The 27,232-nt window shown below is 35.9% G+C and overlaps 3 protein-coding genes across 7 annotated transcripts in view; 1 reads left to right on the plus strand and 2 right to left on the minus strand.

Moving 5' to 3' along the window:
- The window catches only part of LOC120782274 (probable multidrug resistance-associated protein lethal(2)03659), a 37,775-nt gene extending 36,417 nt beyond the window's left edge, over positions 1-1,358 (minus strand). For 2 of the 5 annotated variants that reach the window (XM_040114466.1, XM_040114467.1), the window contains exon 1: positions 1,119-1,217. The gene's annotated coding sequence lies outside the window, so the exon portion shown is untranslated. The other 3 variants (XM_040114465.1, XM_040114468.1, XM_040114469.1) reach the window with 3 other exon arrangements.
- A 2,579-nt stretch (positions 1,359-3,937) lies between these two features.
- LOC120766433 (40S ribosomal protein S13) lies at positions 3,938-4,859 on the minus strand. The gene is made up of 3 exons (XM_040091937.1): positions 4,783-4,859; positions 4,398-4,525; positions 3,938-4,331 (listed from the first exon to the last, which is right to left on the minus strand). Exons 1-3 carry the CDS (start codon positions 4,803-4,805, stop codon positions 4,027-4,029), a joined length of 456 nt encoding a protein of 151 aa, XP_039947871.1. The 5' UTR covers positions 4,806-4,859; the 3' UTR covers positions 3,938-4,026.
- A 431-nt stretch (positions 4,860-5,290) lies between these two features.
- LOC120766929 (serine/arginine repetitive matrix protein 2) overlaps positions 5,291-27,232 on the plus strand; it is a 32,201-nt gene continuing 10,259 nt past the window's right edge. Inside the window, exons 1-3 of the mRNA XM_040092676.1 lie at positions 5,291-6,274; positions 11,835-14,384; positions 17,325-21,381. Of these exons, the coding sequence (XP_039948610.1) occupies positions 5,843-6,274; positions 11,835-14,384; positions 17,325-21,381 (7,039 nt within the window). The 5' untranslated portion in view covers positions 5,291-5,842. The remainder of the gene's footprint in view (positions 6,275-11,834; positions 14,385-17,324; positions 21,382-27,232) is intronic.

Raw genomic sequence — 27,232 nt, forward strand, 5'->3', positions numbered from 1 at the left:
CGGCTACATAAATATTGTTGTCCTACACTCTTCTGTAGACAATATTTATTACCTGCCGCTACCGCTTGATTTCAATTGACAGCAAATTAAGTGGAAGCAGTGAAGCAACCCAATATTGACTCAAATATGTTGGTATGTACATATGTATGTAAGTATATAATAGTAAATACATATCATATATTTGGTTCAAATGCTTAAAGTTATGCCTTCACACATTTGCAAATACATTCATCCTTGTGTACGAATAACTATTTAAATATGATTACTGACGTTCATAAATTGGACAAAAAAGTAATAAAAAAAAATTATGTTCACTGATTTCCACTCATTTTCCATTTGTGCGCGGTCAGCAAAACAGACATTGGCGCATGCAGTGCCGGCTACGCCTCACAAGAATTCGTTGAGGATGGCGTGAGCACATTATTTATTATGTGTTAGTATGTACATATATGTACATACATACATATGTGTCTAAAAATCAAAGCGATAGCGACCAAACGCGAATTGCCAATTGCATTCTTATGGAAAGAAATATGTGGTACTCAACGCTGTTGTACTTCTGCCTTAACCACAACTTTTTGCAAAGGAAACACAAATCAAAACATAAACGCGCAAATTGGTTGTAAAACCTTAAGAAGATTATGTAGTGTAGTTCTACCAATTTCAATTGGATTGGATTGTGCGTATGTCGGTTTGACCAAATAATGATGTTTCACCCTAATTTTAGCAATTTTATTTCGACCTCTCGATAATTCAGCATTGCGCTTTAACTTTTTTCTACTTGTTATACAATTTAGCCCATTAATTGAACTCTGCAATTTTATGCAAACACAAATGATATTATCACATTAGCACGTCACATAATACGCACCATACGGTAAAACTAATGACACACCACAAAAGACGAGCACACTCTGTCTACTTAGAAAGCAGAAGCGAAATAACGCAAATAGAAAACTGTTTTTTGGCAATGGACCCGGCAAATGTTATGCACACCTACAAGTAATGGCAAACACTTTTATGTACATATGCATATAATCACAAGTACATAGTACTACGTATTCATTAGCCAAAATGGGTAGGTTCTTATTTGTTGTTTTATTATTATTTCGCCTTACATCAATAACTGTCACAAATTGCACTAAACTGGTGCTTTTCCGCACTTCCGTTTCCTCGTCCCTTTTTTCACTAACACCACAAAATGCATTTACTATATATACGTAAATATGTACATACTTGTGTTTCAACATATGTACATACATATATACTTTTTCGCGAAAATCATCATACACCAAAATAAGAAAACAAAAAACCAAAAAAATAAATAAATAATGAAATCAGCAAAGTAGCTATTCTTATTTTCGCAAATTTTTCAAATTTAACCGCGTACACATCTTTCTAGCAGCCGCACACAGAGAATACTGAAAGAGAAATACTCACGAAAATGACAACGTACCAGCCCCATTGCCGGTAATTCCATCGGCGGAAGCAACTGTAGCGCCAAACTGATACAACATACAGTGGTGCGCCACTAAACAAATATGCCATAAATAGTAGAGAGTATCTCAGTTTTTGTTTGACCTATTGGACTTATTTTAATTTTTTTTTTTTTCAAAATTCTTTCATTCATGTCGTTTGTGTTAGTTACACGTTATATATTAGTTACTTTTTCGCTCTAAAATATGATTTTACCACAAATGTTGTATTATCGATATTCCATATATTTAAAAAAACGATTATCCGTTTTATTTATTATAAATAATGAGAGCGCTTACACATAAACATTTTATCGATAATTTCAAATCGATTTCCATAGTGATGGCAAATTATCGGTAGTTTTACCGTGCGATTCTGTACTGTCTCAAGTCTCTAAATTTGAGATTTTAAGTTAGAGACAATTTTTGAGACTTGAGACGACTTTGCTATTCTGTGACAGTCACAAAATCTATTACATTTCATTATTCAGAGATGTTTTTACACTTGAATGAAAATAACCATGCGATTCTGTTCTGTGATACTGTCTCAAGTCTCTAAATTTGAGATTTTGAGTTAGAGACAATTTTTGAGACTTGAGACGATTTTGCTATTCTGTAAGTGACAGTCACAAAATCTATTACAATTCATTATTCAGAGATGTTTTTAAACTTGAATGAAAATAAATATGTCGATAACAAATATTAAATTTTCTATAACATAGTCAAAAAACATAATTATCAATAAAAGTAAAAATATATGTTGACTTTGTTTCATAATATTTACGAAATTTATGTAAAATTGATTTATTTTTAACCTTTTCGTGTTTGAGTTGCTTACAAAATAGAAAATAACTACAATCGATTAATATCTGTGATGATCTCTATTCAGTATATTCAAATGGCAGACAAGAGTTCTTTTTGGTTTTGTGACTCGTTAATTACCAGGTCTCAAGTTTGAGTCAATATTTTGAAACTAACGCTAGAGACTGTTTAGTGAATAGTAACTAGTCTCAAATTGAGACTTTGCCTCAAAATGTCTCAAATAGAGACTAGAGACTAGTTACAGAATCCCGCTATAAATTTTCTATAACATAGTCAAAAAACATAATTATCAATAAAAATAAAAATATATGTTGACTTTGTTTCATAATATTTACGAAATTTATGTAAAATTGATTTATTTTTAACCTTTTCGTGTTTGAGTTGCTTACAAAATATAAAAAAACGACAATCGATTAATATCTATGATGATCTCTATTCAGTATATTCAGAATAGCAGACAAGAGTTGTTTTTAGTTTTGTGACTTGCTATCAGGTCTCAAATTTGAGGCAATAGTTTGAGACTAATGCTAGAGACTGTTTAGTGAATCAAGTCACAAATTGAAACTTTACCTCAAAATGTCTCAAATAGAGACTAGAGACTGGTTACAGAATCCCGCTATTAATCAATGCAAGGGCTAGTCATATATTCCGGAAGTATGCAGGGTTTGTTAAATTTGGCTCCAAGTTTGTAACATACCAAAGGAAACAATGGAGCCTCGTTTTCGATCTTTGTGTACGTCACATAGTTTTGAGACTTTGGTTTGGAAGTATGCACACACCTATGAAGCCGCTCATTTGACGAAACCGCCGATATCAGACCATTGTAGCACTGCCACATAAACTGAAATTTAGCGGGATTTATTATTCAATCACACCGTACAATCTCCGAACATATTGTTCAGATCGGACAACTATTGCATACAGCTGCAATAAAACTTATCGATCAAAATTAATAATACATTTGTGAAGGGTATTATAGATTCCAAACCGAAGCTAACGCTTTTGTTTTTATAAGCCAAACTGCCAATAAAATATATTGAAGGTCCGACGTACGTACATACATACATATGTTGTTTCGAGTTTAGATGCATTGAACAATAATCCATATAATACTATATAAGGAATATAAATTAACCATGGATACGTTCTACTTATGTAGTTATACTCGACTTTTGTGTGAACGGAAGTTTCTTTCTTCAGAAATATTTGCTATTTGGACTATAACATATAATATCGAGAATGACAACTGTCAATATCTTGACGATCGATTTAATGGTAGCTTACCTTTATAATTGTTTAATAGAAATATTTCTATAAAGTTTTAATATAATGTTTGTTCGACATGAAACATTTGAAATAACTTTAGTTCGTGCAAGTGAGTTTTCTTGTATTAAATACCCTCTAGTTTCCGATACGGCTTATTGCTAATTTTATAATTAACACTGATTTCAAATACAATACTTCGCTATTTTGGTTGTTGTTGAAGTGGCAGAAAAAATTGCTTAAATAATTCTGAGGAATGCTGCCTAATCATTCATTGGCTGGATAAAAATCCGCGTACATCCCGGTTACGATCTCCCAGACTGTCGGATGTAGAAATAATCAATTTATACCAATTTCAGCTAACAATCACTGCACACTTTTAGTTGTATTTTACATTTTTTTATTATTTCACTTTTAAATACAAAAACGAAACATCCCTACGAATAAAGATCACCGAGGTATCCGTTTAGGCAACCAAAGCCGAAGCGGTGCTGGATTCGTATTTCCAGTTTGGTGGCAGAACACTCTTTGTCTTATAGTAACGAGCCAAACGGTGGATTCTTGACTCAACCAGAATCAAACGGAATTTACCATCCTTATCCTTTCGATTACGCTCCAAATGCTTACGGATAGCAACAGCCTTCTTGATCATGTGGTACAAATCCTCAGGGATGTCGGGTTTCAAACCAACAGATTTCATGATACGCAGAATTTTGTTACCATTGACGAATCGTACCTGCGCAACACCATGCGAATCACGAAGAATGATACCTGTAGCACAAATAAGAAATTAGCAGAGTCCCACATTTATAATTTCGAGTCTCATGTTATACTAACCGATCTTGGAAGGAGTCATGCCCTTTTTGCCCAATTTTTTGATGTGTTCTTTCACATCCTCGGCATTCAATTTCAGCCATGAAGGCACCGTCCGTCTGTAGGGAAGCGCTGATTGGGAAATACCCTTACTGTTTAATAACAATCATAAGTGACACATGTAAAAGAAAAAAATGTTAATTAGTAAATATAACACCAAGTTTTGGGAAGATTTCAGTAAACCAGCGAACGCCACATGGGCGTACTAGCAACATAAGATTTTTACGCAACATCATTTTCTATTAGAACTTTCACATACAAAATATAAAGCACAAGGAAATAATACACTGTTGAAATAATAGATTTGCGCAAAAATGATTATAAATTATAGTTAAAAACGAATTTTTACCCAGGAGCGTGCATACGACCCATCTTTACAGATTTTTATTCTACACCAAAAAGAAAGAATGAAACGGAAGTGGAGACTCATCATATTAATGGCCGCTACAATGCCGCCAACATAAGAAAAATAACCAAAGTCAAATGTTAGGTATGAACGGTACAGAAGGTCCAGTATTTAAAAGAAATGTATCTATTTTATATATGCGGCAAAGTTTTTTGTTCATAAATAAATGCGATAGCTAATCGCTAAATCTTCTTTGAAATTTTTGTGTTTTTGCCATTTACTATGCCATATTATAAGTACTATTCTTTGTAATTTTAATCCACAAAACATAGAAGTCTTGATTAGTCACCCTGCTGGGAGACCTTTCGCAGTGCTGTCAATAAACGAATATGATCTCTCCTAAATTTCTCTCCAACAAACTCACACATTCAATTTATCGGCTTATTTCTCTGTACATATACGTTAAACTAACAAACACTACAACAATAAATGCACACGCTTACAATTTGCTGCAGAAAAATGAAAATGGCTGAGTTTGTGTGAAGAAACTTTACTGCATTAAAAAATTTCCTCAAATATTTGTAGAAAAACTGGTGTAAAAATACTAAATTATGAAAAAAAATATTTTGCTACTCCAAATGCGCATTGTGAAATTAAAAAGTGTTAAAATTTAAACATGCAACAATAGAAAAGAGCGTTTGAAAAAGTGCATATTTTTCTCGCTTAGAACAAGATAAATTGCAAAGATAGAATTTACGTATATAGAGGCCATAGCCATCAACTGTCAGTGAAAAAAGTATTACTCAATAGAGGTTTAATTAATTAATGGAACTATAATTTGAAAGCAAATTATCAAACTTTTAATTGAGTTTTGTAATATAAAATTACATTTGTGAAGTACTATCAAAATAGAAAAGGGACAAATTTTATTTAGCCCTATTCGTGTAACGCATACACAAAATAAAATAACTAAATAGCTCAAACGAAAAAGGGCATACCTATGTAGTTTGCTAATTTAATATCTATGTACATACCATTGTATTGTATATTGCAATAATTTAGAATGGCCGCCGATTCTGGTGATAGTGATATTGACCCACGTCCTTCGTGTAGCCAAAATCGACGTGTAACTCGAGGAAATACCAATCATGGTGGTGGTAATTGTACTGAAAGCAGGAAAGGTAGAAAACGTCGCATCGTCATGCGCATCGAGTTTGATGACAGTGGTGAAGATAGTTCTTCGGCTTCAGAAGTGTCGGGCGGAGATGGTCAAGTAGAAAACGGCAATAATAGTCAGCCACCATCGTTTTCCACTATACCGCGAAGAACTCGTCAAAATAATAGGCCTCTTGGAGGAAAAATGCCCATCAAAAATGATGGTTCCGATGATTCGGATGACATACGTAGAAACAATACGCAGCGTCTTCGGAAGAGGCGTACAAATACGCTTAACATGGATGGAAGCGATTCGGATGAGTCTTCAAGTGGTAGTGAGGTAATGGATTATTTTTCGTTTATTAAAAAGTTGTTCAAAACATACATACATATATAAATGTATATGTATAAGACAGAAATGTATTGCTTTGATATTGGATATGTGTGTATTGCGCATTGTCGTCCATTTTTATACATAGTTATAAAAGTACACATTTTTCTACTGTCTAACCTAAAGTAATCGCTATAGAATAAATAACGTTTTCGTCCAATGAATTCTGACATCGTAAGTTATGGCAAATATCCATATTAAAATGTTTATTAAAATGATGTGTTTGGATAAATATAATTAAAATATTTTCAAACATTTAAATACTTTATTGGTACATACTATATAAACTATTTACTATGCATACAAACATTAGGTTCAAAGCATTGATATACTTATTTATTTAGTGTTAATAAAAGTATTAACATTTGATTTGAAAATTAAGCGGTATACTGTTGTGTTTTCAAAAATTTTTTTATGTATATTTCGAATAAGAGCAAACACCTTAATTAAGTAAATAAAAAATAATCATTAATTTATAGTATTTATATGCAATATACATGTTTTTAATTTTATATATATCATATTTACGCTTCTACTTTAATTTATTAAAATTTAGATATGTTTTAATCAATATACCTAAAAGTTAGTATATATTTTTAAAGTATATAGCTGTTATTGTTGAATTTTCTTCCTATTATGGAAATATGACAAGAAATTGTTCATAAGGCCGAATGTACATAATGATGGTCAGAATACTGCTGTTTTCAAGGGAAGAAGGATACTACCATATATGTGAATTGATTCATAGATATGTATATAATAAAAACAACAGTCTCGTTACATTTTGTTTTGGAAGTTCTTTAGCGTATAAATGTTTACTTTGCTTTTTATTATAGCAAATTGATTCATCAACATGTGTTATTCATAAAAGAAAACTTAAAAAATTAATTCATTTTAATTTTTCTTAATTTTCAAAGGATTTGCATATACATACATTAAAAAGTTTATTATAATTTAAATCATAAAGATTTTCATAGCAAATGATGATTTTTCACATCGTTCATTTGGTATTGATTTCCATGCACGCTCAAGACTTTCTCAAAGTTGATTATTATTAGTTGGATTAGCATCGGCAACTGCCTCTTTTAGGTCGAACCACAAATTTTCTAAAGTGTTGAGATTTGGAGATTGTGCTTACTACTCCATGACCATATTCCTATTTTTCTGAATTGTCTTGTCTTTTTGAAAGACAAAGGAACGCCATTTAACATTACTTACTGCAAAAATCGAACCTACGCAGTACGATTTATGGTTTCCTTGATCTAATATATCGGTCCAACTCCATTAAATGAATAACATGATCAAGATGATGAATCAACTTCGGTCAACAACCAATTAAATTTTAAAACTTTTTATACGTTTTGGCTTTTGAAATATTTTTTTTATAAGATCGCAGTGCTTACCTCATTCCAATGGTATTGCAATAAAAAAATTGCAATAGCAAAAACTAAGTAATACAGTTCTAGTAGTATTTATTTATTGCTCTGTATATTTAAGGAGAACGTCAAACAAATAAGGCAACATAAGAAATAACAAACACTAAACTATATACCACATTTGCACTACTATTATTTTGACCGCTGCGGTATATATACACACATAAGTATATGTATGGGGTTATTAAAAAAAACGAAAGATTTATCAAAATGAAAAAAACTCAACTCTTTTCAATAGAAGTGATAAAAAATTTTATACCCAAAGCCACATGACAGCAACATCAACAAAAATTAACAAAACTCACTCAAAAACATAAAATAATAAGGGGATTATACGTACAAACTGTGCACAATTTTCTTGACATATTTGAAAAATATTATATATATAATTTAAAATATTGTACTTTTTGAAATTTGTCGGGTTATGGGAGGGTGTCCGTTTATAAGGACTGCCCGTAATGATGAATTTCACTGTACACATAATGTTTTTATTTACCATATTGCCGACAGCGAAACTTTTCAAAAGTCCACGTAAACACGCGACAACCGATTATAAAATTTGATAAATATATGAAAATTATTTCAAAATTTTAAAGAAAAGCGAACTGTAGCATTTGCTACCAATAAGTACTTAATTTATAGCTTGTTTGTAATCATAACAATAAAAAATAAAAATAATTTAATAGGTTATCGTAGTATAACACGGCATTGCGGAAGAAAGTTTTAATCCATTTATTTAATTTATTCTGTTTTATGTATGTGTTTCTGTTGGAACCCATTTCCATTTTATGGGTCAAAATTGCGCGTTATTTTCAGTTACAGAATGGTTTGTCGATGAAAACTATATATTATCTCTTCTGGTAACCGTCCTTGTCACAGAACTATCGTTTTTATACAACACGAAATACAGATTACTAAAGTCATCTATTGTAAAAATAATGATTTTCCTTTTATTAGACCTTAAATTTTTTGCAATCCGTAATAAAAGTCTTTCTTTTACAAATTGCTTCTTATTTATTATGTATTAATTTTTTGGTTTTATAGAATACATTAATTTACAGTTATTTAGCAACTGTGATGCTAGAGGTGGCTAAACTCGAAAATGATAGTAAAATTTTTCTAACACATAGGATTTTTTGCTGTCTAGTCAAGGTGTAGGTGTAGGGGTCAAACCACCATCATTTACTAATGGTGATTTCTATAATCATCTCAGTACATCTGTTGCAAATTTTTCCTCCAGATTTATTGAGTAGTAAAATTTTTGCAAATAGTTCAACTCATAGGTTCGTTATAAAACAATGGCTTCTTTTTATTTTTCTTTTCCTTCTAAAAACCAAATATATTACGTTTTAAATATTATAAGGATTGTTAATTTACTTGGAAGTTTTAATATATTAGTGCTTATATAATTGAAGCTTGAACAAGGTATATTCAGTACACTAAGTTGAGTATATAATGATCATCGTGAAGAGCTGGGCCGATTTAGCCATTTTCGTCTGTATGTATATGTGCATATACGGGAACTAGTTCCTCGGTTATTGAGATATCGACCTGGAATTTTGCAGACATCAAATTCGCCCTAAGAAGTTGCTCATTTGTCGAAGCTGCTGATATCGTTCTTCTTTTACCATCTTTCAGCCCAATAACTGTTATGTCCACTCAGCATATATTTTGATGCCGCTTATGATGAATAGATCTGTAGGTATTGGTTAAAAAACTCTTAAACTTTAACCAATTAGTTGTGCGACTGAAATACGATAATGTATGAGTATTGAGAATTCGCCTGCAGCAATGCCAAGAAAAAGAAAAGATAAAATCTCGCTCAAGCATAACATTATTCCCCAATGAGACTCTCCCATCTCAGAAAAATTTAAATCCTGTCGTAAGAGAGAAGTTTGAATGGTTCACAAACTATTGTGCGGAATAGATCGAGATTTCTTATAACCATATGTATATTTTAATTCTTGATTTACTACTATTTTTCATGAGGTTTGTCTCATCATTCACATTACTTGAATAAACTATTAGCGTAGAATGTTTAATTACTTCACATATCCCAAAAGTACTGATCACTTTCATTGCCTTTGCAAATTAATATATTTTCTAACATTAAATTTTTTTCATTACATAAAAAGATAAGCTAAAAAATAAGTTATGAATATCGTTTAATACACATATAACTAATATCATCATTGTAAGCCAAATATATGCAAATTTATTAACATTTCGTAGCATATCAACATATGTATGTTACAATCGGATCAGTTTTTTTTAATCAAAGACGCAGTCAAATTCTTCCAAGACCGGCTCTTTATTCGTTATTATATTTTCTAAATCCGTGAAATTCTCCGATCTATAATCTTATGGATATTTTTATGGTCGGTAAATCTAACGGTCCATTATCCTTTTTTTTTTTGTTCCTGGGCCGAAACACATTGTCAGAACAATTCAATATTTCGCATATTCACAGATCACTTCAACTGCACACCTTCCTAAAACAACTAGAATCTTGAATATTAAACCTGTATTCGTTTAAGTTACAGTTCTCCATTTTATAATATAGTAGACAAATACTATTACGTGTTGTTGTTGTAGCGGCAAAAACCTGCCGTGTTGACAGCCCTTGGCTGGATAAAAATCTAGGTCTATTCCGAATTCGTAGACCCGACTGTCGTGGGAACTGTATATGTGTCAAGTCGTTCCAGCCGAACGTCTTCAAAAGCTCATCGTTGAGATCTTTGTTAACTTCCAATTAATGGATTCCGTTGATTTAACAATGAACAGAGTATATTAATGTTGCCACGATTTTTGTAATACCAAAAAGTAAACGTCGAAGACCCTATACATTTTGTTGTTGTTGTAGCGGCAGAATTCTTTCGAGTTGAGAGTCCTTGACCGGATAAAAATTCCGGGTATGTTCCGGTTACGTAGACCCGATTATCATGGACCCTATAAAATAAATATTTAAATGATCAGCGTGAGGAGGTGAGCATCTCTAAGTTTGTGAGGTATTGATCCGAAATTGTGCGCACGCATTTTTTCCCCAAGAAGCTACTAATCGGCGGAACCGGCGACGTCGGATCACTATAGCATAAAGCTGCCTTACAAACTGACTAACCAAAATAAAGTTCTTGTATGGAAAATTTTTTCTTATTTGAAAAGATATTTTCACGAAATTTGGCGTAGATTATTGTCCAAAGTAAGTCAACAATCTCCGAACATCTTGTTCGTATCGGACAACTATAGCATATAGCTGCCATATAAACCGTATTATAATAATCTATATTGCCAATATTGGACAATGCTACAATATCCGAATATATATTTTTTTAATAAAATATTTCCTTATTAAGTAACCTTAATTCGACTTGAAGGTTAATTATCAAACAAAGTGGCAAAAAGAACTAGCAAAATATTTTCCACCACTTTGTCAGATTCATCTGAAAGTTACAATAATTAATTAAAATGAAATAAAACACTCAAAATTGGTCAAAATGAGTTCTACTTTTTCATTTTTGTTATGCAGTTAATTTTATGCCATCTCTGATTTGAACAAAATGTCGGCCAAATTGCCACCACGGCTCTGTTTGCATATCTCCCAATTTTCGATGACCAGCTGCAGCATTTCGGCTATAGTGCGCTGAATTTTGGTGTTGCTGGTTGATTCGACTCACCCCTAAAGCGAAAATTTTGATTGTTGACAAAGTGATTACGCCAGAATTGGTCTCATCTGAGAAGGTTACCCTTCGGACCGCCGAAAGACTTTACGAAACATTTCATTTGTATTTATTTTTATATAAAAATATTTCTTGTCTCGAAATTTAGAAATGTATAGGTACCAATATAGTAGAAAATTATTAATATAGTTGAATATTTTCAATCTATTTACATTTATTAAGTATTTATATTATCTAAAAAAATATTTAAGTTTATCGTTATTAAAGGGCAAATATCAGACGCTTAAAATAATAATTGTACTATATATAAAGATATAAGTATGTATTTATGTGGATACTTTTAAGGATGAATTGACAAAGCCGAATCTAATTGTTTCTTATTTTTCTATTTTACAGATAAATCACTCGGTAAAAACGCGTACAGCAAAATCGTCGAAGAAAATTATCATCTCGGAAGATGAACAAATGCATTCTTCGGAAGAGAATCAAAGCATCAGCAAACAAAACGAAATCGCCACCGAGGCTGGTTTCAATTCGGACAGTAGCAGCAACGAGCTGCTCGAGAAATGCCCAATTTGTCTCTTGACTTTTCGACAACAAGAAATCGGTTCGCCGGCAACATGTGCACACATTTTTTGCTCCAGCTGCATCGAGGCTTGGTCCAAGAATGTGCAGACATGTCCTATCGATCGTATCGAATTCGATCGCATTGTCGTGCGGGATAATTTTGAAAATCGTCGAATCGTGCGCGAGATTAACGTAGATCCCAATAAAATTAGTAAAGAACTGGCATTGGATGATGAAGCGGATGGTGTCGATGAAGATGTGACTTATTGTGAGATCTGCAATAGTCCAGAACGAGAAGACGTGATGCTCTTGTGTGATGAATGCAATCAAGGCTATCATATGGATTGTCTCACACCACGTCTAACGCAAATTCCAGAAGGATCTTGGTATTGCGACAATTGTTTCGATCCATCGGCTGAAAGTGACAATGTGTCAGAAGATTTAAACTTGCTTTACGAAGATATACGCGACATGGGCATACCGCAAGCGGCGCTACGCGTAACTGAATTGCAGCAGCCTCGCATATTGCGTACGCGTCAAAATGAACGTATACGTGCGGCCGTTTTACGCACAACACGCAGTCGGGCGCGCATCGAAACAACCACAACAACTACAACAAGCGCAGGTACTAGTCGCGGTCGTGGCAGGCCTCGTAATAGTACAACTACCACCACTACGACCACAACCACACGCACCACAAGACCTTCAACAAAACGACGTAAACCGAGCAAGCGTCGTCGCCGTCGCACGCGCAAGCGTACATATGTTGTGGAGTATGATTTGAATAATTTCGATGAGAAATTTGCAATTAAAACGACAAAGAAAATTATTAGAAGACGTCGACGCAAGCGCAGAGCATCAGCACGCAATACTGCGCGATCCAATACTGGCGGTCGTATGACGGCTAGCAAACGCTTGGCAGAACAGATGGGTGTTAAGAAAGATCCCACATACACTTCTCATCTGTCTGGCACGTCAGCTGGACTATCACTGTTTGGCGGTGCCAATGATTTGGAATACTTTTCGGATAGTGATAATGGTGGTATTGAACATGAAATTCAAGTAGAGACGGGACATGGCACCGCCCTACAAACCTCCATACGCATATCGAACTTTGGCTCGCAACGAGCACGCAAAGGTATTCTCTTAGGCCGACTACAAGGCAATAATAGACGTAATGTTCTCCCAGATTTACCAGCACAAACTGCAACACCCACTAGTGGTGATCTGTTATCCAGCATTATGAACATGCAAGATCGTTGGCATAATGCAGCCAGGAACATGGAAAGTGTGCATATTAGTGCTGACGGCACTTTGCAACTGCCCAGTAGTGGTATTAACATGAACGATAGCAATAGTTCTAGTGCCAATGGGGACTCAAATCAGCGACAAACGTCACGTAACTCAGTCAGTGCCAATGAGCAACAATCACGCACCTCTATCAACCCACTTGAGGGGGTCACACAAGCGCCGATGTATCCGCGTGGTGGCGGCGGAAACCAAAACTTCGGCGGCGGCAATAGTGGTGGCGGTGGTGGTAACTACAATAATCGATACAGTAACAATCAAAACAATTATCGCGGTAGTGGCGGTGGAGGTCAATATAGACACTCTATGGGTGGTAGTGCTGGTGGCGACGGAAACGATGGCGGCCGTGGAAATTTCAATTTTAGTAATCAAAATTTGAACAATAGCAACAACCCGAATCAGAACTCAAATTTTTCGCCTTTCTCGATGCGCTTTAATCAACGTAATAATCAGCGCAACAATAATCAACGAAACTCTTTGCCATTTATGCATCGTAACGATGACGATCGACAACAGCACCAACAACAAAACCAAACACAAAATACCCCAAATGAAGGCAATAATCCTTTTAGGACTGGACTGCCACCACCTCAGCAACAAAATATGTCAAATGAAAATCCGCTCTTTGGTGATTTACCACCACCAGTAAGATCTGCACCATTAATGTCTGCTGTGCCACTGGGTATGGCAGGCCCACCACCTGTGTCTGGACTACCGCCGATGGCAGGTCCACCGCATATGACTGGACCACCTCCCATTATGGGAACGCTACCAATGACGAGACCGCCACCACCAGCAATGGCTATGAGTGGTCCACCGCCACCACTAGCAATGCACTCGCCAATGCAAACAATGCGACCGCTAATGACTGTGCCACCACCACCTGCGCCACCTCCGGGTGTGCCTATGCCTTGGGCCACACCACTCTTTCAACAATTGAATAACGATTATGGAAATGACGATGATGACTCCAATTGTCCGAACTTTTCCGTATACTCAGCCGAATCGCAAGAAGTTGCTAAATCAGCAGAAATGCAATCACAAACTCAGCAGAACAACGAAGCAGCTAAGGTATGAATTGAAAAACAAAAATTAAACAATAATTTTTTTTTTTTTTGACAATGCAATTTTTCGAATATGGCACAAGTACTTCGAAAACGCTGTTAGTGGCAACTTTACAGCTGATTGAAATAAGATATTTTGTATATACTGCAGCAGTCGTTATTGCTTTGAAAACTCTAATATAAAATAAATACAGTGGGGGTTCTTTTAAAGACAGTGGGAATCTTTTACATACTAAATTACTACCACTTAATTGCGTTTACTATTCGAAAAAACGCCATTTAATATAAATATTTTTATCAATAGTGAATAGATTTCAAAATACTTTTATTAAAAAAACACGAGACATTTTAAAAGTTGTTCGTGATGTAGGCAGCAAGAGAGGGAGCTATCAACGAGTAGTACATGGTATTAGAAGCGCTTGATATTTTATATTTTGTAGTTGGTTCTTTGTTGCAAAGTCCACATAGTGTAAAATTTAAGCAATCCGTCGACTGCACACAGGTCGAGTAAACCACGAGTGTGAAACGAAAACTCATTAAAAATGTTAAAACAAAAATATGTTTTCCCACATTTAAATTGAATTCATTTATCTACTTTACTTTTTCAATTTTAACTATGAATAAAAAAAATTCATTTAAAATCGTTGAAAGTTGCTATATTTACACACTTGCGTTTTATGCCAGAAAAGACAATCTCCAACTTTATTTTAAACTCTCTGTTTTTATAATCGTAAAGATATTAAAACTCTTTTATATTTACCAAACCAAAAAATATTTTAAAACTAAATTTGTTTAATTATTTGAATTTTTAGATATATTAAAAATATGAATTTTTTTTAGTCCTGAAAATGTTTAAACCGAATTCATGTTCGAAAATGAATTCATAAAACCCGCTTTTAATGGGTTTTTCGTCTCTTTGTATGAAAAATTTAGAGACATTTCGTTTGTTTTCTATCATTAATTTTAAATTTTATTTTTAAATTTATTTGTGTGAAGAAAATTAGTTAAAAGAACACTTAAGGGGTCCCGGTGGTCTAGAACCCTCAAATTAGGGGTGTTTTCTGGATTTTTTTTTTAAGGTTTAAAAAAAGAGTAATCAATTTAAAACTTTTACAGTTTATTTATACACTTATGAAAAGTACAAAAATATTTTTTTGTTAAATAAAATTTTTTTTAACAATATTAAAAATGGCGTCCAAAAAAAGCTACCTTAAAAGATGACTCACGGTTTCGTGTTGATTTTGACTCTTCTGAACATCTGAAACATAAAAACCAAATAAATTATTTATCAGTAGAAGTGCAGCTATCGCTGGGACTACAACCAAAAAAAATTTAAAATTAAAAAACTTTCGCACTTTTGAAGTTCAGATTCTGAAAACAGCTATTTTTGGACCAGTTTTAGATCGAAAAAAATCGAAGTTCTTAAAAATAAAATTTGATCGTAGTCCCAGCGATAGATATTCATCTTATAAACACCATATTAAAATTTCAAGTGATTCGGATGGATAGTTTTTTTTTTCATCAACGGCACGCCGAAAAAAGTAGTTTTGAGATAAATGAGTACAAAGCATCCATTCATCGAGTCCCTCCACCGCGCGCTACCTGCTAAAACGGCTGTAGAAGCTAAAACCATGTGAAAATCCTTTCAAAAATTTTACAGTATATTCTTAAAGATCTATACTTTCGAGCTATCAAAAAACAAAAAAATCGATTTTTTGAAAATTCTAGGCCACCGGGACCCCTTAAGGCGGAGTAGGGTAGGTATGTTATTGCAAAATAAACTAATATTTGAAAATAATTCTCAGGCGTTACCTCGTAAGTGTTGTACAAAAATAGCAAATCGAATATAGCGGTGCAGTAGTATCGAAGTTGTGGGAAAACTTGAGTTTAGCTGAAAACGTTTTAAAGTTTTAAAATCTGATATAAAACGATAATAAGACAGGTATAAAAAATACTCATCATCTTTTCAATTTTGCCGCTTGAAATTTAGATACAACAATCTTAAGATATTATTTAATAATTTAATAAAAAAAATTATACATCCTACTCCCTTATTAAAGTATTAGTAAATAGGACGTGAATTAGTCAGTTTAAGCAGCCGCCATTGGTTATATTAGAACTTAACCATAACAAACATATATTTTATTATTTGTGAATGCTTATTGCATTTCTTTTATGAACACGTTTGCGAATATTTGTTGGATATAAATATTTCTAGGAAATATTCGTTCCTCGTTTTATTAAAAAAAATCACACATTTGACAAGTACAGTAAAGCAGTCCGATCAGATGAGTTTTTAGTCGTATTCTATCAAGTGATGCATTAGGAAACAAAATTTTAGATTTTGTTCAGATGGTATATAGACTACCTTATTATTATCATTTACCATGCAATCTGTTTATTAAATGCATTTGAAAATGAGTATTTTGTCAAACAGTGAGGAAAAAGCCTGAGTAGATCATAATTTAACAAATCCCGCTCTGGGTCAGATATAATCCGATACCTTTCCGGCCCGGCAGACCCCATTATCAAGGAAATAGTACATATGGATTTGGCCGATAAGATTTTAGTACAGTTTTCTAGTATTCATAGTATTAGTTCTATGGTGGCTGTATAGTTTTTGTTTTCTTTTTATTTTTCAAAATAGTAGTACGTGTTCCTAAAAAGTTAAGTAAATGGCTGATTTTATATTTTTACGTTCAAATATTAAGATTGTCCAATAACCAATAAATAATATTTCTCCTAAGGAATTAAGTTTTAAACCTTGAAGACAATTAGTTTACAATCAGTTTGTTTACATATTTCGTACAGACGATTTAAATTATATGTAGTTAGGAGCATTCAGATATGTTTAGGTGAACTCATACATGTAGATAACCACAAAATGGTATACTAACCATGATATATCACTTTTCTTTCTCCTATTTCATAAAATATCGATTCTCAGGAAGACGATGAAAATGAAGATTTAGTACAATTAGATGATGATGATGAAATACCAATGCCACCAGAAACTAATCCCAATGAATCTACAACTACAGTCAAAGATTCTGACTTATATGAGCCAGAAAATCCTACAGAAGAAAACGAGGACGATGACATCGCCGATCGCGACGATGGCGACGACGAAGAACTTAAAAAACAAGATAACAGTGAAAACAATGAAAAAGATGAAGTTGACAAAACAAATGAAAATCCCGAAAATGTGGAAGAAATTGCTTCACCACGTCCTAGTCCGCGCGATAGCGTGGATAATTGCGACTCACAATATGATCCGGAACACGAAATCATATCCAACGAGGGTTCTAATATAGCGGTGGAGGATAATAAAACAGAAAAGTTGGACGATTGTAATAAAAGTAATAATGAAACGTTAGAAAAGGAGCACGAACCTAAGGACGGTCATAGCGATCACTCACGTTCACCCAGTCCAACAGAATCCGAGATGAAATTGCCCGAAAATGATGTAGGCATTGCAAACAAGAAGGGCGTATTGGAATTGTACGATGATAGTGATTGGGAAGAACTGGATATTGATAAGCCAAAGGAATATGAGAAAGCAAAACAGTCAGAAAAATCTGACATGGAAGATGGTCAGTGTGAGGAGCAGGATGAGACAACTTCAGACAAACCTAAGGAACGCAGCAAAAGGAATAAGAGTAAGGGTAAAGAAACAGATGATAAAAACGAAGGCGAACTTGATCGATCTTATACACCATGCCTGGATGAGAACAATGAACCAGAAGAAGGCCATGAAAATGAAAAATTCGATGAGACGGGCGCAAAGTTGTTAAATGCCTCCAAGGATTCGAATGAACAGGACACGGAGGGCGGTAAAACGCCCGAAGTAGTTGCCAGTGCACCGGTCGCCATTGAAACTGAACTAATTTCCGACGACGATGAGAATGCACGTGGCTCGAGAAAACGAAGAAGTAGCAAAAAACGTGATAAACGTGATAAAAAAGTTGAAACATTCAAAAAAGTAAGCAACAAACAAAAGGTACGCAATTACCGCACCGACAAGCAACAAGTAGGTAAATATAAAGTGCGACAACAATCGTCAAAATCACGTTCTCGTTCTAAATCTATATCAAAAAGTCGTTCACGGACGCGGAGTCGCACTCATAGCCGCATACGCAGTCGTTCGCGATCCCCACGAGTCGCCGTAAATCGCTCTCGTTCACTCCATTCAGGTAGATCACGTTCGCGATCGCCACGTGGTCGTGGCCGTAGGCGTTCCCGCTCCCGTTCATTACGTTCACGCAGTCGATCCAACAACAAGGAGAACAACTGGCGACAAGGTGGTCGCTACAATAATAAGCAGAATAGATTTCACGATCGAAATAAACAACAAAATCAATATCGTCCCAAACGCAGAGAAATTCCACGCTATAATGTACGAAACGTTGTGGGCATTCAACGTAGCTTTAGAGAGGGTAGAGAGGTTAGAGATCGTTACGGACGCGATACCAGTCGTCAAACACGTAATATTAGTAGGTCACCGAGTCCGCGCACTCGTAGAATAAGTGGTAGGTCAATCTCTAGGTCACGCTCTCGTGGACGTTCAATGTCACCACGAAGAAATCGACGCGGCAGCTTTAGCATATCACCAAGCCCGCAACCTATGATGCGTCGGCAGTCAGTTTCACCCAGACAACGTTACCGTTCACCCCGTCGAAACTCTCTCTCTCCTCGCAGAATTACGCCGATGCGGGGACACTCTCGAAGTCCACTGCGCATGCACTCACGTTCGCTTACCCCACAACGTATGGGCGGTAGAAAGGTTATAAGACGTGTGCGTGACGGTTCCCCGCTGGCACAATCAGCCATCTCACGTTCACCGTCCCCTTTGCATTCACTTTCTCCATCACCCAGATATACGCCACGGTTGCATAGAAGTCACTCAAAAACACCGATTTTACGCGTAACCAAGGGTAAAAAGAAGAAGATAAAGGATAAAGGTAAGAAGAAGAAAAAGAAGCACCTCCCAAGCCTTAGTCCAGAGGCCAACTTACGGATTTCACGTCAGCGTGACGCATTTGAAGTGGATCGACCACCAAAGAAAAAGCGTCACCATTCACCAAAACAAAAAGCGTCGCTGGATGAGCCCACTTGGTCGCCCTCGCCAAGTCCGGGTCCTGTACTTGACTACGAACGTGACAACAATATATCATGGACACCACCATTGGTATCGCCACGTCTTGTTCACGAAATGCACGGCATCTATGAGGCAGATGCTCGTCGTAGTAATTCTCGGGCGAGCAAACGTGATAAACGAACAAAGCGCGTGAAAAAGAAGAAGAAGAGTGAGAAACGACGTGATGTACGCAAAGATAAACGACGCACGCGACGCACCCAAACACCAGAAGCAGTACCATCAAAGGAGGTATTTGCCTCGGGTAACAATATTCTCGTAAGTGTGAGTTTTAACAAAGATGCAGTTGGAAATCAACCGCCCTCACAGACAACCGTTGTTACATTGCCGGCGACGCGCGAAGACTTACACACAATTCGTCGAAATTCTATAGATTGCATTAATAATTCGAATGCTGCTAGTAAGAAAAAGAAGAAGCGTAAGAAGCTTGACGCAAAACCTGTTGCTATTATTGACCTGGAGCGATCACCGTTCCAGGTGCATCAAGAACCAGCCGATGTTATTGTGCTTACCGACAGCGAAGAAGGCGTTGGCGGTCGCGATAGTGAACACGAGCATGAGCACGAACATGAACATGATAGACGACGCGAAAGTCATCGCGAACGCCGCCGCAGCGAATCAATTGCGGACGAATTGGATCATCATCGATCACAAATGAGCAATGGCATACGCTCCTCATCACAGTTAGACAAAACGCCGCCTTTGGAGCGAGAACGCCTCGATACCATTTTAGAGGAATCCTACGATTTGCCACAAACTGGACCAAAGACACCACCAGAACCTCCAACTGTTAAATTCAACATAGCCGCTAAAAAGCAAAATAAAGTCCGCAATAATCCACTACATGACGATGCGGAACTGAATTCTGAATCGGAAATGGCCGAAGTACGTGAACCGGACACACATCGTTCGGAGCTGGAACCAATGCACGTACAAAGTAGTCAAAAAATTGGTCCAAATACACCACCCGAATCTGGTCCATGCTCACCAGATGCTTACGATCCCTTCGATCCAACGAAATCGCCATCTATGTCTCCACGCTCACCCTCTCCCGCCCCATTGAACAGCTCGCAAGCTTCAATTGGCATGGACAGTAGTGTTGAAGTGGTATCCTCACAAAAGCACATTGTTGACGAACAACGCCTAACAAATGAGCGTACGGGTTCTCAAATTTCTGGCGCCAGCGGTAGCATGATTCCACAGGGTTCCACACTTAATCCCGTTGAACTAGTAATGAAGTTAATGAATACCAAACAGAATAGCTCTCAAGATCTGAACAAGTCGAATGAATCGCAATATAACACTGCGTCACACATGCATGCCACTGTCATGGGCAATACGCACGATGATGGACTAAACATGCGTGACAAGAACGATGAGGTGATGGGCCTCTCTGTGATATCAAATGTGCTCTTGTCAAACGGCAATGCACCAGGCTCACAACATATACCAGTAATTTCCAGTCCCACTCCAATGATAAAGAGCAATCAAATATCAAAATTACCGCTACCCAAAGTGGGCAGCAGTGTGGGTAGTAGCAGCGGCGCCGGAATGACATCATCTAATTCGAATGCACGTAATGGTGGCATGGATGAACCAGTAAATCTCACCGAAATGGAAAGTCCCTATTCGCCCGGTTCCGCTGACTATGAGGATCTCTTCGAACCGCCACCAGACAGCTCGGGCGCTGTACCACGTCGCTCTAAGCGTACGAATAACGCCAATGCCATGGGCAAAGTTGACGTTTTTGATAATCTCTTTGGCAGCACCTCACCCGTGGGCCATGCACGTATGCCGAAGAAATTCAAGGCAATTGTCACTAGTAGCACCAAAAAAGCTAAAATTAAAGGTGGGTTTCCAATAATACCGACTATCTATCAACCCTTTCGCCACAAGACAATCGCAGCGTATCTGTGAGTTTCGGTGGTTTTACATGTGAATCCGGTTTTTTTCAGATTTTTTTTTAATAAGTTATTGTTTGCATACGTATGCTAGCGAAAATGTGAAAAAGCAGTTGTTGGGAAGTGTATTCTTTTGTGATACTTATACTTATGAACATATAACATATATTCTAAAAATTTCTTAGTATCAGCAAAGCAAAGTAAAAGTTTCATCAGTTGTTTGGTAAGTGAAGGACTCAATTTTATTAATACTACAATGGAACCGCGTTTTTGTAATTCAATCATTATTTAGCAGATGCCAAAAAGTAAAAAAAAAAAAACGTAATATAAAAACATATTTACAGCGTATTATATTCGAACTTAAAAACAATAATTTTCGGTTTTCAGTTAAATTAACTCGTAAATATTTTATTTATATCAAATTTGTACAAATTCTCTAACATCAAGTAGTATTATTCGAAATAATTGACGTTTGACATGTTGTTGTTTATTGAATTCATTTAATTTTTTATCGTATTTATAAAATACATACATATGTTTATTTATTATTCCTTTGTATACATAAGTATTTTACAAAGCAGTAAAAGTTTTATTGGTCGGTGTGGTAGTGAGATGGTGAGTGCTGTTTAAGCACCGAAGATTTAGTGACTGCCTAATATTCACAAAAACCTCGATTACTCCTTTTGACGAGAACTGTGTCTGAATAGGTGAGAACTGATAAAGTTTCATTATGATGTGGATTTCCTTTATTTACGTTTTCTTCTAAATTTAATTTTATTTTTGTATACGCAGAACAGGATATATTAAATTTGTTACGAAGTTTCCAACACCCAGAAGGAAACGTAGTACACTTTTATAATGTACAAGGAGTGTTCCAAAGTAAACAGGACTTAAAAAAAAACAGAACAAATGGTTTTTTCGACAAAATCAATTTATTTTATTCAAAATAGTATCTTTCTGCTTCAATACAGCTTTTCGCACGGTCCAAAAGCATGTCGAACGAGTATTTCAGCCCGTTGGCCGGTATGGCCGCCAGTATGCCGGTGCAAGCCTTTTGAATGGCCTCTACGTCTGCATAACGCTTTCCTTTCATGGGCAAATGCATTTTCCGAAAAGGAAGAAGTCGCACGGTGCCATATCAGGTGAATACGGGTAGTGGTTAATGGTTAAAATGTGATTTTTGGTCAAATAATCGGCCACAAGCGTCGAATCGAATGTTGAATTCTGAACAATTTTTGGTCGTCAGTCAATTTGTGCAGAACAAACCGTGCACAACCTTTCGTAAACTCAAATGTTCGGTAAAAATGCGAAAAATCGATATTTTGGAGATGTTCAATTCCATTTCCATGCATTTCAATGATGATTTCGGCTAATTTTTGATGAATTCAAGCACAGTTTCAATGGAATTTCCGGTGACCACGGATTTTGATTGGGTCAAATGTTGATCTTCGTTTATGTCCTCACGACCACTTTGAAAACGTTGAAACCACTCGTGCACTCTGCTACGGGATAGTCAATCATCGCCATACTCTTGTTTCATCAATTGAAACGTCTCGGTAAAAGTTTTACCAATTTTAAAACAAAATTTAATGTTGGCTCTTTGTTCGAAGCTCATTTTTGCCCCGATAACACAAACATACTGACACTTAAAACGCAATAACTTCACTTCTAATCGATGAAATGTCCTGAAATTCTCACTGGACAATCGATAAAGAAAACTAATTCTAACGCACCAGTCGACATATAGATAGCACCACCAGGGGGCGCTAGATTCAAAAAGTCCTGTTTACTTTGGATCACACCTTGTATATATACTCGTGGCCACGTAAGTTTACCACTATACTTTCTTATAATTATATTATCTAATTATAATTATAGTTTTTAATTTATTTCGTTTAATGAGTAAAACACAAACTAGCTTTTCTGTGCTTATACAAAAGCGGCCGATTTTATTGTTTTTTAAAGTATTACTTCGCGTTTCAATTTAAAAACAAAAAATAAAATAAAACATTAGTTTTAATTATATCGTAAATTGAATTAAATTAAAAAAATAAAAAATATAATTTTTTCATCGCATGTCAGTCTCTTACATTTCGAGCTCATTTTGTAAAACTCACTAACTTTGAAATGATTTTGTCTATAGCTGAATGTGCTTTGTTTTTAATTTTTAATATTTTTGATAAATAACATGTCATTACACGTTCTACCCGGCGTGGACCACTGGTTGTTTACAGGCAAATTCATTTATCTGGCGGCGTGGACCAAAAATATTTATACTTTTAATTCAAAAACTATATTACAAAGAGACACAGTGTTAAAATAAAATAGATTGGGGAATTATAAATTGATATTTGTTGTAGGCGTTTTCAACACAAATAAATTTTTTTTGTATATTTCTTTCTTGTGCACACAATGTATGGAAACGCAAATGTATAGAAACATAGATAAAATTCGCTTGGTAGAACGTGTTAACTTATTTCTAAATAAAAAAAATTCTATACCGCAAAAAGTACCGTTATAAAGTGTTGTCAAATATGCACAACAATTGAAAATTTTGAGTGGTAAGCTTTGCGTGGCCACGACTGTAAATATGTATATATACATATAAATGATCAGCATGGCGAACAGAGTCGATTTAGCCATTTCCCCCCTCTGTCTGCCTTTCCCTCAGAATCTGTGGACATTTCAGATGTTTCTTTCTACCAAAGAAACTATCTTCACAAAATTTGACGTAGAGTATTGTCCAAGGCAACGCTACAATCTCCAAAGATTTTGTTCAGATCGGACCAATGTCGTATAAAGCTCACATATAAACCGACTAATCAACCTGCACCTGTGAAGAGTATTAACGGGGTTTTTAATAAGAGCGCTACAAAAGTTTTCGTAATTAAAAAAACGGTTTGGGATATCAATGCAATTCTTTATTCCTGTGAAAGTATGTACATTCGATGCCATTATCTGTGGAACTCGATTTCTTTTGCATGGCCACCATGGGCACGCTTGCAGAAGTCCAAACGCTGAATCCGATTTTCGACAGTTTTCAAGCATAAATCGGCCAATACTGCCACAATTTCACATTCGATATTCGTACGAAATTCATCAATCTTCGCTGGCTTATTGGCATAGACCAGAGACTTGACGTAGCTTCACAGGAAAAAGTCTGACGGCGTCAAAACGCACGACCGAGGCGGCCAATTGACTAGGTCATTTCGTGAGATAACACGTTCACCAAACTTGGTTTTCAATAATCGATTGTGACATTCGCTGTGTGGCTTGTGGCGCCGTCCTGTTGGAACCCCATATTGTTCAAGTCCACATCATCCAAATTGGACCAAAAATATTCGGTAACCTTTGAGCGGTAGTAAATCCTATGCAAAGTAACGTGTCAGTCTTGATCATCACGGAAGAAATACGGCCCAATGACGTCGCCGCCCCATAAACTGCACCAAACTGTAATTTTTTCGGGATGAAATGGTGACTCATGGAATACGTGTGGATTGCTGCCTGACCAATAACGCATATTTTGCTTATTGAAGTCATTCAGCCAGAAATTAGCCTCATTCGATGAAAATCCGAATAATTTTCAAGTTGTTGCTCAGCCGAATTCACGAACATATGACGATACTGGTGATCAAGCGGCTTCATTTCTTGCGTCAATTTGATCTTGTAAGGATGTAAGCCAAGATCTTTTTGCAACAACGACGCCACGGAGATGCCCAACGCTTGAGAATGACGTGATGCGCTAGCGGCAGCAATATTCTCGACACTACGGGCAGTGCTTTATTTCATTGGCAGGGGAACATTTTGTATTGTGCGTGTGGATTCCACTTTTTCCACCAGACACTAAATAGTTGATTTGACAGGACGTTTATGACGACCATAAATTGGATGTAGCGTGCTTAAAGTTAAGGCCCCTGACTCCGAATTTCGGTAGTAAATTTTAATAATTTCGACTCATTGGATCGTATATCTTTCCATGATGAAATAACAAACCTTACTTAAGAGGAATGTCAAAATAGCGGAAAAAATATGGCGTCGTTTGCTGTCCCTTGGTCTACTTTTGTAGCGTCGCTATTGAAAATCTCGTTATATTTCGGTTAACTTTTTTCTTATTTTTATACTCTTTCAACATGCTGCTGCAGGGTTTTGTTCACCTAACGATTATACATATGTATCACCTAAAAGTAATCGAGATAGATATAGAGTTATTCATAAATAAATGATCAGAATGGCTGTCCGTCAGTCCGTACAAGCTCCAACTGGCTTAAAAATTAAGATAATTTGACGAAACTTGGAAAACATGTCCTTGGCATCGTAAGAAGTTTGGTATTATGGATGTGCGTTATCGGACATCTTTAAAAAGTGGGTGTGGCCCCGCCCCCTAACAGGTTCAATGTATATATCTCATAAATTGTTCGAGCTACATATATGACCGAAATTTTCACAGGAGAAATATAGCCGAACATTCTTACGACAGTGTGAATGTTTGATGATATCCCTGCCTACTTCCCATATAACGGCTTTGTTATAAACTGCTAAAAGCTCAATAAAAAATAAAAGGCTTTATAGAGTTCGGTCCTAAATTTGGACGATAAGCGTGGCGCTAGGTAAAAACCCATATCTCAGGGCCTACTTAACCGATTTCAATCAAATTTGTTAGGAATTATTATCCTGATGTTCTTACATTACTGTGCGAAACTTGGCGAAATCGTACTACAACCACGTCAACCCTCTATATAACGCAATTTTAAGTTCCATCTTATCCTTTGACTTTCCCAGTATACAAATCAAGAGCCAATCAGTGTAGCCGGATAAAATTTTGTACAAATAGTGCCTTTGAGGAATGCCACCTCATAGCCAAACATTGTCCAAGTCGGACCAAAACTATTAAAGTTCCCAGGTACCGAATATGTGGATCCCAGTTTCTATTGCGAACTTTTTACCGAGAATGTCGGTCAACCTGTCAGATAAACTACTGAAATACGAAAAGAATTTTTCCCGGCTTTGAGACTTGGATGTTGCGAGGGTTTGAAATGTTCGGTAACACCAGAACTTAGCACTTCCTTACTTGTTAAATTATGTGTTTATTTATTTATTTAATTTTTTTGTTCTCTGTAACTATTCCTGATGCAGAATATGCGTTGGACACTATAAATGACCCTAGTTAAAAAAAAAAAGTTTGTATACAATATAATCGTTACGTATATAAGTATTATTATTGAGGACTAATACTACTCATGACTCTAACTCCAACTGATTTAACCGATCTGAAAAATATGTTTTCTGGAACACGCACGAAGCCAAATCTTGAGAATATGTGGAAGGAGCAACAGTTCATATCCTAATTTTACCACTTTGGCGACAGCGGAGGTGTGATCGACGCGGCATAGTTGAGGCCTGTAATCTCGTTGCCTTCTTTTTAAGTAGGTGATGTAGATCACACATTGTGAAAATAGTGGTCATCATATATTGTCACCGTCAACACAGTCTTCGCCTTCTCCAAAGCAGGCTCGCCGGGTGAAATTTATTACTTCGACTGAGCATTGGTCTCTAGTGTGTACCAATGGATTTATATTTCGTGCACGGTCGAAAAACGACCTCAGACCGCCTCGAATTGGTCCATTTAAACTGCGTGCCCAAACCTAGCTTCGGTATAATATGAAATGAGATATCCCAATACACTTAGGCGGCAAGAAAGTTAAGCTTAGATCAATGTGCTTTAATACCAAAATAGGTCTCTATGTCCTCTAGCCGCATATGTTATTGAAAAAGTTTTGAAGTCTAAGGCGTGTTTTTTGC

The sequence above is a fragment of the Bactrocera tryoni genome, chromosome 1 (genome assembly GCF_016617805.1).
Source record: "Bactrocera tryoni isolate S06 chromosome 1, CSIRO_BtryS06_freeze2, whole genome shotgun sequence".
Lineage (NCBI taxonomy): Eukaryota > Metazoa > Arthropoda > Insecta > Diptera > Tephritidae > Bactrocera > Bactrocera tryoni.

Excerpts from the sequence above, each read along its gene's own strand:
- LOC120766433 (XM_040091937.1), bottom strand. The coding sequence starts at position 4,805 with ATGGGTCGTATGCACGCTCCTGG. Across the intron at positions 4,526-4,782 it reads GGTCGTATGCACGCTCCTGG|TAAGGGTATTTCCCAATCAG; the intron begins GTAAAAATTCGT and ends GTTATTAAACAG. Across the intron at positions 4,332-4,397 it reads CATGACTCCTTCCAAGATCG|GTATCATTCTTCGTGATTCG; the intron begins GTTAGTATAACA and ends TTTGTGCTACAG.